The sequence below is a fragment of the Mangifera indica genome, chromosome 16 (assembly GCF_011075055.1).
Source record: "Mangifera indica cultivar Alphonso chromosome 16, CATAS_Mindica_2.1, whole genome shotgun sequence".
Classification (NCBI taxonomy): Eukaryota; Viridiplantae; Streptophyta; class Magnoliopsida; order Sapindales; family Anacardiaceae; genus Mangifera; species Mangifera indica.
In genome coordinates, this window is record NC_058152.1 from 2,578,976 (window position 1) to 2,592,176 (window position 13,201).

The 13,201-nt window shown below is 31.9% G+C and overlaps 1 protein-coding gene across 1 annotated transcript; it reads left to right on the plus strand.

Moving 5' to 3' along the window:
• Positions 1-10,983: 10,983 nt before the first annotated feature.
• Positions 10,984-12,543, plus strand: LOC123198828 (S-adenosyl-L-methionine:benzoic acid/salicylic acid carboxyl methyltransferase 2-like). Its single transcript, XM_044613614.1, has 3 exons — positions 10,984-11,116; positions 11,198-11,602; positions 11,762-12,543. Exons 1-3 carry the CDS (start codon positions 11,042-11,044, stop codon positions 12,386-12,388), a joined length of 1,107 nt encoding a protein of 368 aa, XP_044469549.1. The 5' UTR covers positions 10,984-11,041; the 3' UTR covers positions 12,389-12,543.
• The last annotated feature ends 658 nt before the right edge of the window (positions 12,544-13,201 follow it).

A 13,201-nucleotide genomic window follows, 5' to 3' on the forward strand; every position in this document is an offset into this window, starting at 1 on the left:
CATGCATGTTAATCACATGTAGGCATTAATCACATGTTACTCATATGTACCGGGCAAATGGAAGAATGAAAAAAATAGCAACTGTCGTTAAAAACACATTTCACATCTAGTTTTATTTCTTCTTATGTTTCTTGTTGATTCTTTCACCTGTTAACTAGATTTCTCTTCCACTCAAATTTCTAGTGCTATGTATTAGTTTCTAATTTAGTACAAATCTAACTCATACCATGTACTAAATTTCCAAAAGTTTTTTTTATCATTCTGTTTAAAATGAGGTATTTTGTTGTGTTTGGTTGCCTCATTTGATCAAGTGAGGGCAGATTTCTCGAATTCTAATTTGTCTCGATATTTTATTTCAAGAGAAAAATCTTTAAAACCCTTTTAAAATTATTGGTAAATTAAATAATGATCTAGGACTTTAAAGTAAGCCCTTCTTCTATTTTGCTGCCCCTTATACCCCATTTTGCTCATAAAAATGCCAGATTGCTGTTGAAGAGAATTGCGACTTTGGGCTTACAACGATTCCATTTTTTTAATATTCCGAAAATGAAACTTCTTATGCCATTAAACATTCATTTTTTTACCTTTTAATTTTTTTAATCATTTTTTTTATACCATTAAACATGTTTGTTTTTTCATTTTAATTCAATTTCTAGTTTTCAATTGTTTTCGACTTAACAGTCACTTTTTTACAAAAATTCAGTGAATTGTAAAAAAATATGTTTTTTTTTTTTTAACTTTTCGCTTAATAGACAATTATCTGAATGCTTTGTTCTAATTATTATGTATAATTTCATCCCTATTCATTTTCATAATCTTTTTTAATTATCTAAAAAATTATGCGACAACCCTTTCAAATTTTCATCGCAAACCTAGAAATAAATTTTTATATATAGAGAGAGAATTAGATAGATTAGGGCTAGATTCGAACCGAATCAGCTCGAGCTTGGTTTGGTCGAGCCCGAAACGAGCCGACCTTAGTCGAGCTCAAGCTCGAGCTACTTTTTAGATTTTCTAATTAAAATTTTTTATACAAAACGATATCGTTTTGATCAATATATATTAAAATGACGTCGTTTTAATAATAAAAAATGAGTCGAACTGAATTTGAACCGGCTTTAGCTGAGCTCGAGCTTGAACTCGAGTCAACTATATATGAACCAAGTCGAGTTCAAGCTCGGCTTAACTCGGCTCGAATCCAACCCTAAGATAGATAGATAAGCACAATTTTCTTTCTCAACTTTAAATATTCTTCCCTTGCCAACTTTGTATGCAACTCCACAAGTCATACACATTTCTTTTTCTCTCGGTGTTATATGGCTTATTGCTTCACGCTGCTCCACCAATGCCGACATGACATTGGAGTTTAGCACTTCATTCATCTTGCTATAGCGCAATCAACTTTTGTAATTGTTGTTGCGGAACGTTGTACCAAAGTGACGACACATTAGTCTAGGGATATTGTGTGAAACTCTTCATCTACTGAGTGAAGAGGGAAAGAAATTATGAAAATTGTTGAGACATAGGAGGTTTGGATCTTTGTTGACTTGAATGACATGAGTGCAATCAAAACCGCACACACGATAAAGTTTTCGAAAATGGTGCTACCACTATGCACTTACTATGATGTAGATCATCTTATTATCATACTGATAATTTTCTTCTAATATTTGTTTTAACAACAACTCATACACTTCATTCAATGGAAGATGCATGACCCTAGTTGAATGACCAAACTTTCATTTTATTTATTATAGATTTATTTTACTCGTTAATTATTAACTCATATGGTTAGGTTGTCTACACATTTACAATCTAGTTTGAACAAAGCTAACTGAGTGATATGAAATATTTGAAATAGAAATGAGTAGTCATGATTTCATGAGCAGAAAACGATGAGTTATAGTGTATTGACATTAAGAGAAGGGATAAAGAAATGACTTTTGATGAATTTAATTGTGTGCAAAAACACGTTTAATAGTGAGAAAATGAACAATAAGATGTTATTAATGAGTTAAAGTATTATTTTGGTCACCTATTTAATGAGTGTTTAATGTTCAAACATTTTTTTATTATTGTTTTAGAGGTTTGAGATGATTCGTGCAGGGCTGCAGGAGGAGCAAAATTTAGCTTGAGTGGATGCATAAGGAGGGATTGATTTTATTACATGTTATGATTTTATGTTTATTTATGTTTGATGTATCAACACGTTTATTATTTTCCTATGGATACTATTTGAGATTTTGCAAGGGCAACTTTCACACACTTTTAATGAAATTTTAAATTCATGCTCAATTAATTATTAATTTTTAAGTTATTTCCATTGCACTAAGTTTTTTTGGATGTAATTTAATTAAAGTTAACCCCCATCTTTAGATGTGTATTCTTTCAACAGAGTATTTGTCCAAAGAGAGGTGTTATAAGGTTGATGTCTTATGGGACATCTACTAGTTGCTAATCAAAATTAAAATACATAGATTTTATTTTTGATTTCGTAACACTTTGACAATGTGTAATATCGATATCATCTATAGCTTCATTTAAAAGAAGATTTGATTCCTCCATACTTCTTGTATTGGTCAAATTGTAAAACCGTTCACCTACTACGTTAAGACATTTTAGGTTGTTGAACAATTTCATCATTTGTTCTTGGTTTAAGATGTCGAAGCCCCTGAGTTATCATTAGTAGTCATACCTCGAGTGGAATCTTCATTAATAATCACTTTTTGATCAGTTGGACTATAAAAATAATTACCTTTGGTATCATTTTGGGCACCTCACAAATATACATACATATGATGATCAGTCCAACTTACTTTTACTATCCTTTAGATCATACATTGGACAGATTTCGATACAAATATGGTGTAAACTAATTTTATATATAATCTGTCCATAATTTGGTTAGTGTCATAGGGATAGACTTATATGAGACTAAGTTTAGAAGATATCCTATTGTCTGCAGAACATAACTCTAAAAACCATTGGGTAACTCAAAATAACTCAACATAGGTCTCATCATGTCCATTAAATTCTATTTATGTTCTATACAACTCCATACTGTTGTGGTGTTCCTAGGGCAATGAGTTGGGATAAAATTCTTTGTCTTTTAGGTGGTTATCAAATTGACCAGAGAGGAATTCACGATCACAATATGATCATATTGACTTGATGTTTTTAGGGAGCGTTTAGTTTAGATAATGTTTTATTATCAAAATATAAAGATCACCTTGAAGATAGATTATTTAGAAGATTACTGGGTATAAATGATTACTAAGTTTGATAAAATTTGGTAGGTATAAATAATTATTATGTTTGGTTAAAGGTAATAAAAGATTACTAATAAATTATTTTATTTAAATGCCCTTAAATATAATTATTTTTAAATATTTTTATATTATTTATCATATTGATTAAAAATAAATTTATTTTTGTCTCAAAAAATTAATAAATAATAATATAATTATAATAAAATCAAAATTATCTTGATACTCTTTAAATACCTAAGGTGAATGTGATAATCAGATTACCACTTATATTATCTGTCACGTCAGCATTGGTAATATAAGATTACTGTAATATTTTATTACTAACAAACCAAACAAAGGAATAAAAGATAGACTACTGAGGTAATTTTAAAAATCAGGAACCAAACGCCCCCTTAATATTCATGAGTTTTAACCAAAGGTGCCAAAGATATGTCTAATTGTTGTTTGACAGTATGGTTTCCTGTTATTCCTTTGTCCTTTCTTCTTGTTAATTGATGACGTATTTGGTTTTATAATGTATAAGTTATTAGTCATTGTCTAGCACAATTAGCGCTAGATTCGAGCTGAGTCCGTTTGAGCTTGGTTCAAATAAACCTGAAACGAGTCAGCCCTATATAGACTCGATCAAGCTCGAGCTACTCATCAAATTTTTTAATTAAAAATTTTGATACAAAACGATATCGTTTTGACCAATATATATTCAAATAATATCGTTTTGATAACAAAATAGTTAAAAACTTGAGTTTGAAAGGAGTCGAGTCAAATTCGAGCCGAGTTCAAACTGGACTTCCATGAGCTCGAACTTGATCTTTGCTATATACAAACCGAGCCAAGCTCGAGCTCAAGCGAGCTCGAACTCGGCTCAACTCTGCTCAAATCTTACCCTAAGAACAATGAATGACTTACCTCATACAATGATAACAAATTTATCAAACATTACAAAATACCCCGAATTAATTAGGCACCTGATTGATTAAGTTATGGCCTGGAAGTAATAATTCATGTTAAATAAAATTCAGGCCTGTAGTTGGTCTGGACAAAAAAAATTTGCCCATTAAGTTTTAGACTCAAGTTTGAATCACTGTTCATACCCAAGGCTTAAAAAAACCCAAAAAATATATTGTTTGTTCATTTATATTAATGTTATATTTAGGTAATATTTATTAATTTGTTTGACATTTAAAATGAAATAAATTTAAATATTACGTGAATAGGTGTAACTAAAACTAATTTTTTTAATTTTCCAAATTGAACTTTATATATATATACACACACACGATAGGATTACAAACTTTCTCTAAAGTTTTGAATGATTTTAAGATTGTATTAAGAAATTGTTCAAAGTCCAAAGTGGTTACCCTACAATTTTAATAGTCCTAATACGTAGAAAATAAAGAAATATTTCACAATTATTAATCAAACATACCCTAAACTACTCTATTTCTCTCTCTTTTGCCTAACTCAAGCAAAGGTAAGCAAACCAGAAATCCTCACAAACCTTTAACTCATTTGAGCACCTTTAAAGTGTTGGAACTACTTCATATGGACCCCATGGGTTCATGCAAACTGAAAGCATGGGTGGAAAGAGGTATGTTGAGTGCATCTTGTTTGGATCATAGGGGTAGTTAGGTAGATATAGTCCAATTGATGGATTGCAATAGCAATTATTAGGCGATAATTAAGATGACGCTCTATATAGCACTTTATCATAAAAAGTGTATATCTTGATATGTTACATTGGGATGAGATGGGTGAAAGAGATTCTTTAACACAAACATTAAGGTTGAAAATGATTTAGAAGATGATAAATGATGTAAAATTGATCCTGAAGAGGATAAGGTAGACTTGTGATCGACAAATAACCTATATTAACTAGAAGAGAATAGATCTGGAGTTTAATGTGGGTGATTGAATGTTTGTCAAAAGAGCTCTCTATTGACATGTGTAATACCTTCAGGTATATTCTAGGGGTAATTATGTCTTTTGACCCTGTTTTGAGATTTTTTCCATTTTAAATATATATATGTATGGGTGTGTTTATATATATATATATATATATATATATATATATATATATATAAATACAAAAAAGTCAAAAAGAAAAGGAAAAAGACAAAGAGAAAAAGAGAAAGAGATAAGACTTTATATATAAAGAGAAAGAGAAGACTTTTCCATAATTTCCGTCCATATTCCAGCAGCCACCATTCTTCATGCCTTTTCTTTGCTTTCTTGAAGCCAAAGGAAGAAATTGAAGAGATATTGGAAGATAAAATAAAAAGAAAAAAAAGAGAAGCACCTTGGAAGCTTTGGTAACCAAAGATCTCCTTCCTTCTCCTTTTATCTATGTTTATATGCATGTTATGTGAATATGTTAGTGTGTTTTGGTATTGATTTAAAGTGATCTTGGTGATAAAGGAAGCAAAACAAAGAGGAGGAAGCCAACTTGCAAAGATTTGACTTGAAACAAGGTAAGGGATATCCTCCTTGATATGTTACATGTTTTAGGCTTTTGGTTTCTTGGATCTATGTTATAAATGATGAATTTGAAGTTGAGAAATGTTGTTTTGCCATTTGGGATGTCTATGTGTGTTATTTTGTTCATGACAGAAAGTTGCATGATATTTACAGTTTTTGCCATTGAGTTCGTCTCATGTTTTGGCTGTCTTATCTGATGAATTATAAGTGCTATTATATCTCGTTGGAAAGCTCTTTGAATTATCTTTTCAATTATATATAGCTTGTATGAATCAGAGATCATTTGGACTGTTAAAGATTTGTATGAATCGAAAGGACTGGTTTACCAAATAAACGAGGAGACAGTTTTGTCACTTAGTTTATCTCACGTTTGACTGTCTTATCTATGGAATTATGAGTGCTATTATATCTCGTTGGAAAGCTCTTTGAATTATCTTTCCAATGATATATATCTTGTATGAATTAAAGATCATTTGAACTGTTAAAGATTTGTATGAACCGAAAGGACTGGTTTACTAAATAAACAGAGGAGGCAGTTTTGTCACTGAGTTTATCTCACATTTTGATTGCCTTATCTATGGAATTATGAGTGATATTATATCTCTTTGGAAAGCTCTTTGAATTATATTTTCAGTGATATATAGCTTGCATGAATTGAGAATCATTTGGATTGTTAAATATTGCATGAACCACAAGAACTGTTTTATCAAATAAACAAAGGAGGCAGTTTTTGTCATTGAGTTTATCTCACATTTTGACTGTCTTATCTATTGAATTATGAGTGTTATTATAGCTTGTTGGAAAGATCTTTGAATCCTCTTTTCAATGATATATAGCTTGTATGAATTAGAAATCGTTTGGGCTATCAAATTATATGAAAATGAAGGCTGCCCTGAGAAATACTGTTTAACAGTATTTCGTAGTTCTGGGCAAGAAAGAAAGAAAGAAAGAAAGAAAGAAAGAAAAGGAAGAAGAAAGAAAAGAAAAGAAAGGAAAGGAAAGGAAAGAAAAAAAAAAGAAGAAAAGAAAAAAGAAAGAAAAGCAAGAAAAAGAATTTGGGGCTCAAGATTTAGGGGTCGTCCCAAGAGTAATGTCTGGTGAGTTATAAATAAATTTAAATGGAAGCAAAATTAGTAAGATATAAGACCCGCATGCATGCTATAAACTATGAGGGGACACTTTACACTACACCGCCCGCAGTAGGGCACGTCCGCAGTAGGACACGTCCGCAGTAGGACACGTCCGTAGTATGACATAGACCCCTAGTAGGGTCCGCTCGTAGTAAAGCTCAATTCAGATTCAGAAATAGTGTAGTAAAAGAAAAAGAGTTTAAACTTAGAAAAATACCAAATCCCTATAGTTAGCTTCCATAAAGTATCAAATAGACACCAGATGGGACAAAGTATGACCCAAATAGTAAAGAGTGAACTAAATTACCCCCTCAATCTCTTATAAAGGTTAAGATGTAAGGTTGAGTCCCAAAAGTGAGTTAGAACAGGAAAAAAAGATAGTTTACTTGATTCTTTCCCTTCACTGAGTGTTTTTATCACTCACTCCCTTTTCTTTCCTGATTGCAGGTACAAGTGATCGAGGTAGCTGTGAGGCAGGGTCAAGTCAGCGTAGGTAGATCCGACTGGAACAAGTTATCTCTGGTTTATATTACATGCATACAGTGGCATGTTCTTGTCGACTTTTGACTTTTTGAGATTATGGTACAGTTGCATATGATTACTCCCTGTTTTCAGATGCTTTCAGATGAGTTTTCATATGAGTATATACATCTTTTGTTTGCTTCCAGATTTTCAGTTTTCTTGGAATACTTCCTAAATACTTTTAATAATGCGTTTATTTTAAAGTATTTTTAAAAAGAAAAAAAAATAGACGCTCCGAATATTAATTCGTAATATTTCTCCTTCGATGGGTAGTACTTCTAGGGAGGGATGTTGCAACATGTGATAAGGTTTGAAAAGAAAGGAAAACTTTTTTTGAGGTATATTGATCCTTTTGAGGTGCTAAAGAGGATTAATAAGGTAGCACATTGGCTTGTGCTACTAGCAAGTATGAATTGTATCCATAATGTGTTTCATATCTCATTGTTATATAAGTACGTTGGTAATCCTTTACATGTGTTGGGGAGGAAGGCAGTGGAGTTAGAAGATAATTTGATCTATGAGGAGTGACTAGTACAAATATAGGATAGGAAAGCAAACAAGCTTCGTAACAAGACTATTCCACTATTTAAGGTACTTTTAAGGAATCATAAAATTAAAAAGGATAATTGGGAGGTTGAAGAGGATAGCTAGGAAGTTGAGTAAGACATGAGAGATGAACTTTCTAAACTATTCAGGTGAATTTTGAGTGTGAAATTTTTATAAGGAGAAAATGTAACACTTGTACGTACATCCCTAGGGTTTTTTTGTCATTTAATTTACATATGCATGGCCTAAGTCACAAAGAATAATTTTAAGTATTGAATTAAAGGAAGGAAGAATCATTCATAGAAGTGTAATGCTCATTCCATAGTTACAGTATTTTTCAAATCGAATAACTACCTTAATGGAATGTTTGTTCCATAGTGAAGGTTATTGGCTAATCTTTAAAGGTTTCTACATTCATTACTCGTGAGATTCCACCCTTAAGTATAACTAACATTCTCATACATAAATCTTAACCCAAATAAACTTAATAAATCTTTTTTGGTTTCAAAACAAATCCATTAACAAGATCCTTATAGCACACATTATACATCACAAGAACAAGGTAAAAGAAAAGCAGGTCATCCTACTTACTCGGTCACAATGTAACAAGTTCAATGTTGATATCCTTCCTTTTTCACTCACCAAAAAACCTCTCATGTCGTTGGAAAAGCACAACATTAGCTCTCTCATTCTCTCTCTTAAAGTTGGAAAAGAATGAGTTTGCAAATATTATAGGATAATCTTCCCATCAATGCGATAATATGCCTTTTATAAACTTTTTCCAATTGTAAATAAGCACATGGGTGTACATCCTATGCATGCACAATTATGCACCCCTTTTAAAATCTCTTATGTGACACATTATCTATTTGATTGATGTGCCATCGGTGAATGAGCGTACACCCTCCATGCACAATTGTTCATCAGTTTAAAAATCAATTAAAATTACTAATTTTAAGTCTTTAACCCATGCCACTTCATACACAATCAAAATATTAATGAAATGACTATTTTAACCTTGAGATATACATATTGGTGTTATAGCATCATAACATGCCCTGTTAGGTTTTTTCACGCTCAACAATAGGAATATCTTCAATTTTTCAGTCAAATTATTCATTTCACTCATCAAATCAAATCATAAATAACCATAGACAATTTTACAATATCTCATAACCAATTTTGACTTAAAAAACCTAATTTTCCTAAGTAAAATTTGAAATTTTAACCATAAATCCTAAACACCCTATTGATGGAAAATGTAACACTTTTAGGTAAAATTCACAGTTTCAACACATAAAACACATCCTAGTCTCATGTCAATAATGGTAAGGGTTGTAGTGACAACGATATTGACAATGTAGTGTAAGCGACAACAGTTGTAACAAAGATAATGGATTGTGATATTAGTGATTTTGGTGGTGTGGTCATGGTAGTGGTGGGGGGTGTGTGGGTGGTAATGGTTGTGGCAGAGTGGTGTTGTGTGGTATGATGTGAGTGGTGTTGGTAGCTATGACAATGTGTTCTAGCAATGGTAGAAGTGGTGTGTGGGTCATGACAATGTGATGGGATTAGTGGCGATTGTGACAATATAGTATGGTATGTTGTGGTGTGGGTGGTGGTCATGGTTATGACAGTGTAATACAGGTGAGAGTGGTATTTGTGACACTGTGGTGGGGATGGTTGTGGTAATTCCTTATCTTCATCATTCATGTCATCGATGTTAATGAATAAAGATATAGTGAAAGAACAGGTTTTGCAATACATTGATGAGGTGGAAAGCTATCATTGCCTATGTCACCATGTCCAAATTTCACATTTAGCATTTTTTAGGGAAAAAAAAACAACAAAAAAGGAGAGGAAGAGTTGGATGGTGGTAAAAAAAATAAGAAACAACCAAGATGATTTAAACATTTTAGAAATTGTTTTTCCATTATTGATCTTTTGAAACTTTATTTTCATGTCATTTCATAGATAAAGTTAACGAATAGATTTGAGAAGTATCGCCTTCACTTTGTTTTTTTTGTTGTAAATATGTCATTTTCAAACTTAAAAAATGAAAAAAAATATGAAAGTTACAAACTCGTATAGGAAACACTCAAAATTCCATCCCTCATGAATCACATGGACTTATGGGTCAAAAGCATGTGGTCACATAGACATAGTATTGTTATGGTAGACAATTTAGCAATGCATTTTCATATAGTTGCTGGTCCTAAAGTTGCAACCATAGATAATTTTAGGTTAAAAATTAGGAATCAAAATTTGCATTTTTTAATTGAAAGATTGAACTATCAAAATTTTCTATTAAAAAAACTAAACTTTCATATTTTAAAATATAAAGAATCAAATTTTTAATATTTTCTATTAAAAATACAGAATAAATATAATTACAATTATTTATTTTATTTTGTTTTAAAAATAATTTGATTAGTTTGGTATTATAATTAAAAAAATAGTAAAAATTTTGTCTTTCAATAAAAAAATTTTAAAAATTTTATTCATTTATTAGAAAAATATAAAAGTTTAACCCTTCTAACAAAAAAATAAAATCCAACCACTTTAATTTTAAAAAAATGGTAAATCACTTCAATAAAATAAAAAAATAAATTGAAGGATAAAACTATCGTTATTCTATAAAAAATCTCTAGATAATCTTGTTATAAAACAAAATAATACTATATATAATTTTATGTATAAATAATATTTAATTATAAAATAATATATTATTATTTGTATACGTATTTTAATTTTATTGATTTAAAAAAAAAAAAAAAACGCTTGGAATGTCTTGGCTTGTCAATCGGGGGCCTACCATGGGAAAGCCGAAACAGCAAGGGCTCGGATTTTATATATCGTAATGTGATTAACCAACATGTAACGGCAGAATATAATGCCAAGATACAATAATTATGGGAATTTTAATTAGGATTAAAAAAAACGTGAAGCACGTAAAGGGGCACTGCAGTTTGGTTGGATGCAACTGGTGCATGCAGCAATGGCTATAAATACAGCAACTAGTATTCAATTTAAACAAGCAAAAGAAAGAAGAAGAAGAAGCAAGAGCCAGATAGCGAAACCAGAAGAGATACAAAAATCATGGAAGTTGTTCAAGTTCTTCACATGAACGGAGGAGTCGGAGCAACAAGTTACGCCAACAATTCTTTACTTCAGGTATATTAATATATGCCTTATATGCATCAAGAATAACTAGTTTTTTAACAAACTGTAATGTTGATTTTCTTCTTGGAGCAGAAAAAAGTGATAACTATGACGAAACCCATCTGGGAGGAAGCAATAACTAAGCTCTACACCACAAGTTTCCCAGCGAAACTAGTTATTGCAGACTTGGGTTGTTCTTCAGGGCCGAACACTTTGCTGGTGGCATCTGAATTTATCAAAATAGTGAGCAATATCTGCAAAAAGCTGGGCAGCCAATCACCGGAATTTCAAGTGTTGTTGAATGACCTTCCGGGGAATGATTTTAATACCATATTCAGGTCTTTGCCAAGGGTTCAGGAAAAGCTCAGAAAACAGATGGGGTGTGGCGCTGGTCACTGTTTCTTCTCCGGGGTTCCTGGCTCTTTCTATGGCAGGCTTTTCCCCGGCAAGAGTGTTAATATTTTCCACTCTTCATATAGTCTCCACTGGCTATCTCAGGTGACATTTTGGGTTTCGCTTTAATCACATCATGTGCAATGACGGATCCCGAGATGCAAGGAGATCAATTGACTCTCCTTTGACCCTCGGTTTTGCCCTGATCATTTTCATAATTATATATTAAGAGTTATGAGTTTACTAATGAGATTCTGTTGACAGGTCCCTGAAGGTCTAGAGAGTAACAAAGGAAACATTTTCATGGCTAGCACAAGTCCACCATGCGTGCTTAAAGCTTATTACCAGCAATTCCAAAAAGATTTTTCATTGTTTTTAAAGTGTCGTTCGGAAGAATTGGTAGCAGGAGGGCGTATGGTTTTAACATTACTGGGAAGAAGGAGCGACGACCCCTCAAGCAAAGAATGTTCCTACATCTGGGAACTTATGGCAATAGCTCTCAATGAAATGGCTTCAGAGGGAATTATAGAAGAAGAGAAAGTAGATTCCTTCAACATCCCAGTATACTCACCATCACCAAGCGAAATAAAATGTGAAGTTATGAAAGAAGGATCATTCGAGATTGATCGGATTGAGGTTACACAAGTAAACTGGGACGCATACAACAATGAATTTAAGGGAGGAAATGTGTCACAGTTGCAGTCACAAGATAGAGGATACAATGTGGCACAGTGTATCAGAGCTGTCGCCGAGCCTTTGCTTATTAGTCACTTCGGTGAGGCCATAATTGATGAAGTTTTTAGCAAGTACGGGAAAATAGTTGCCGATCGCATGGCTAAGGAGAAGACTGAATTTGTCAATATCACAATTTCCCTCGTGAAAAGTGGATGATGAATGAAAACGACCAACTCCTTCACCATGTTTTTATGAAATAAAAGTAAGCATCATCAATAATGCAATGCAATGTAATGCTATAATAATCGTAGGATGCTCGATCCCATGTGTTTCAGTGTGTTTCTACGTTGTTTAAGGTTATATTTGGTTTATCTTTCGTCTTAATATTAAATTTTCTTTTTATAATTACAAGATTGTACTTAAAGGATAATTTGTAACCCTATTAGTAGATTATAAATATCAATTCATTATATGAAAATAAAATAAATTTGAATATTCAATCATCACTTTTATTTGTTTCTTGAAATACATATATAAATCTCCCTTACTAATTTTTATAACACATTATTAATATCGTGAAAGAGTTTAGAAAGAATTCCTCTACTATGATATGTAACGTGCATCAGTTGGATTACTACTCTAGAGTTTGATTCAATTTGAATATTTATTGCTTGATTCATGCTCTCTAAGTCTAAGTTTAATAGTCCATAAGTCCGTATTTATTACTGAATAAATCCTTAAATTCTTGGTGAATTTTCCAGGATAGTTAGTTCCTCCAACTTCTTCAATTCTAGCGAATCTTGACACAACAGTATTGACTTTTAGTTTCCAAGTCCCGTCCACAAGTTGTGACTAATGAACATTCCAAATAACATCATCCTCAATTAATCTTTTCTTAGAGAGGATTTTTCAAGCATTCACAATTGGATTAACATAATGAATAATTATCTCAACTCCCTTTGTCGGTCTTGAAAAATCAATATCATATAGATCTTTTTTTGCCAACTCCACAATAGGTAGGAAGAATAA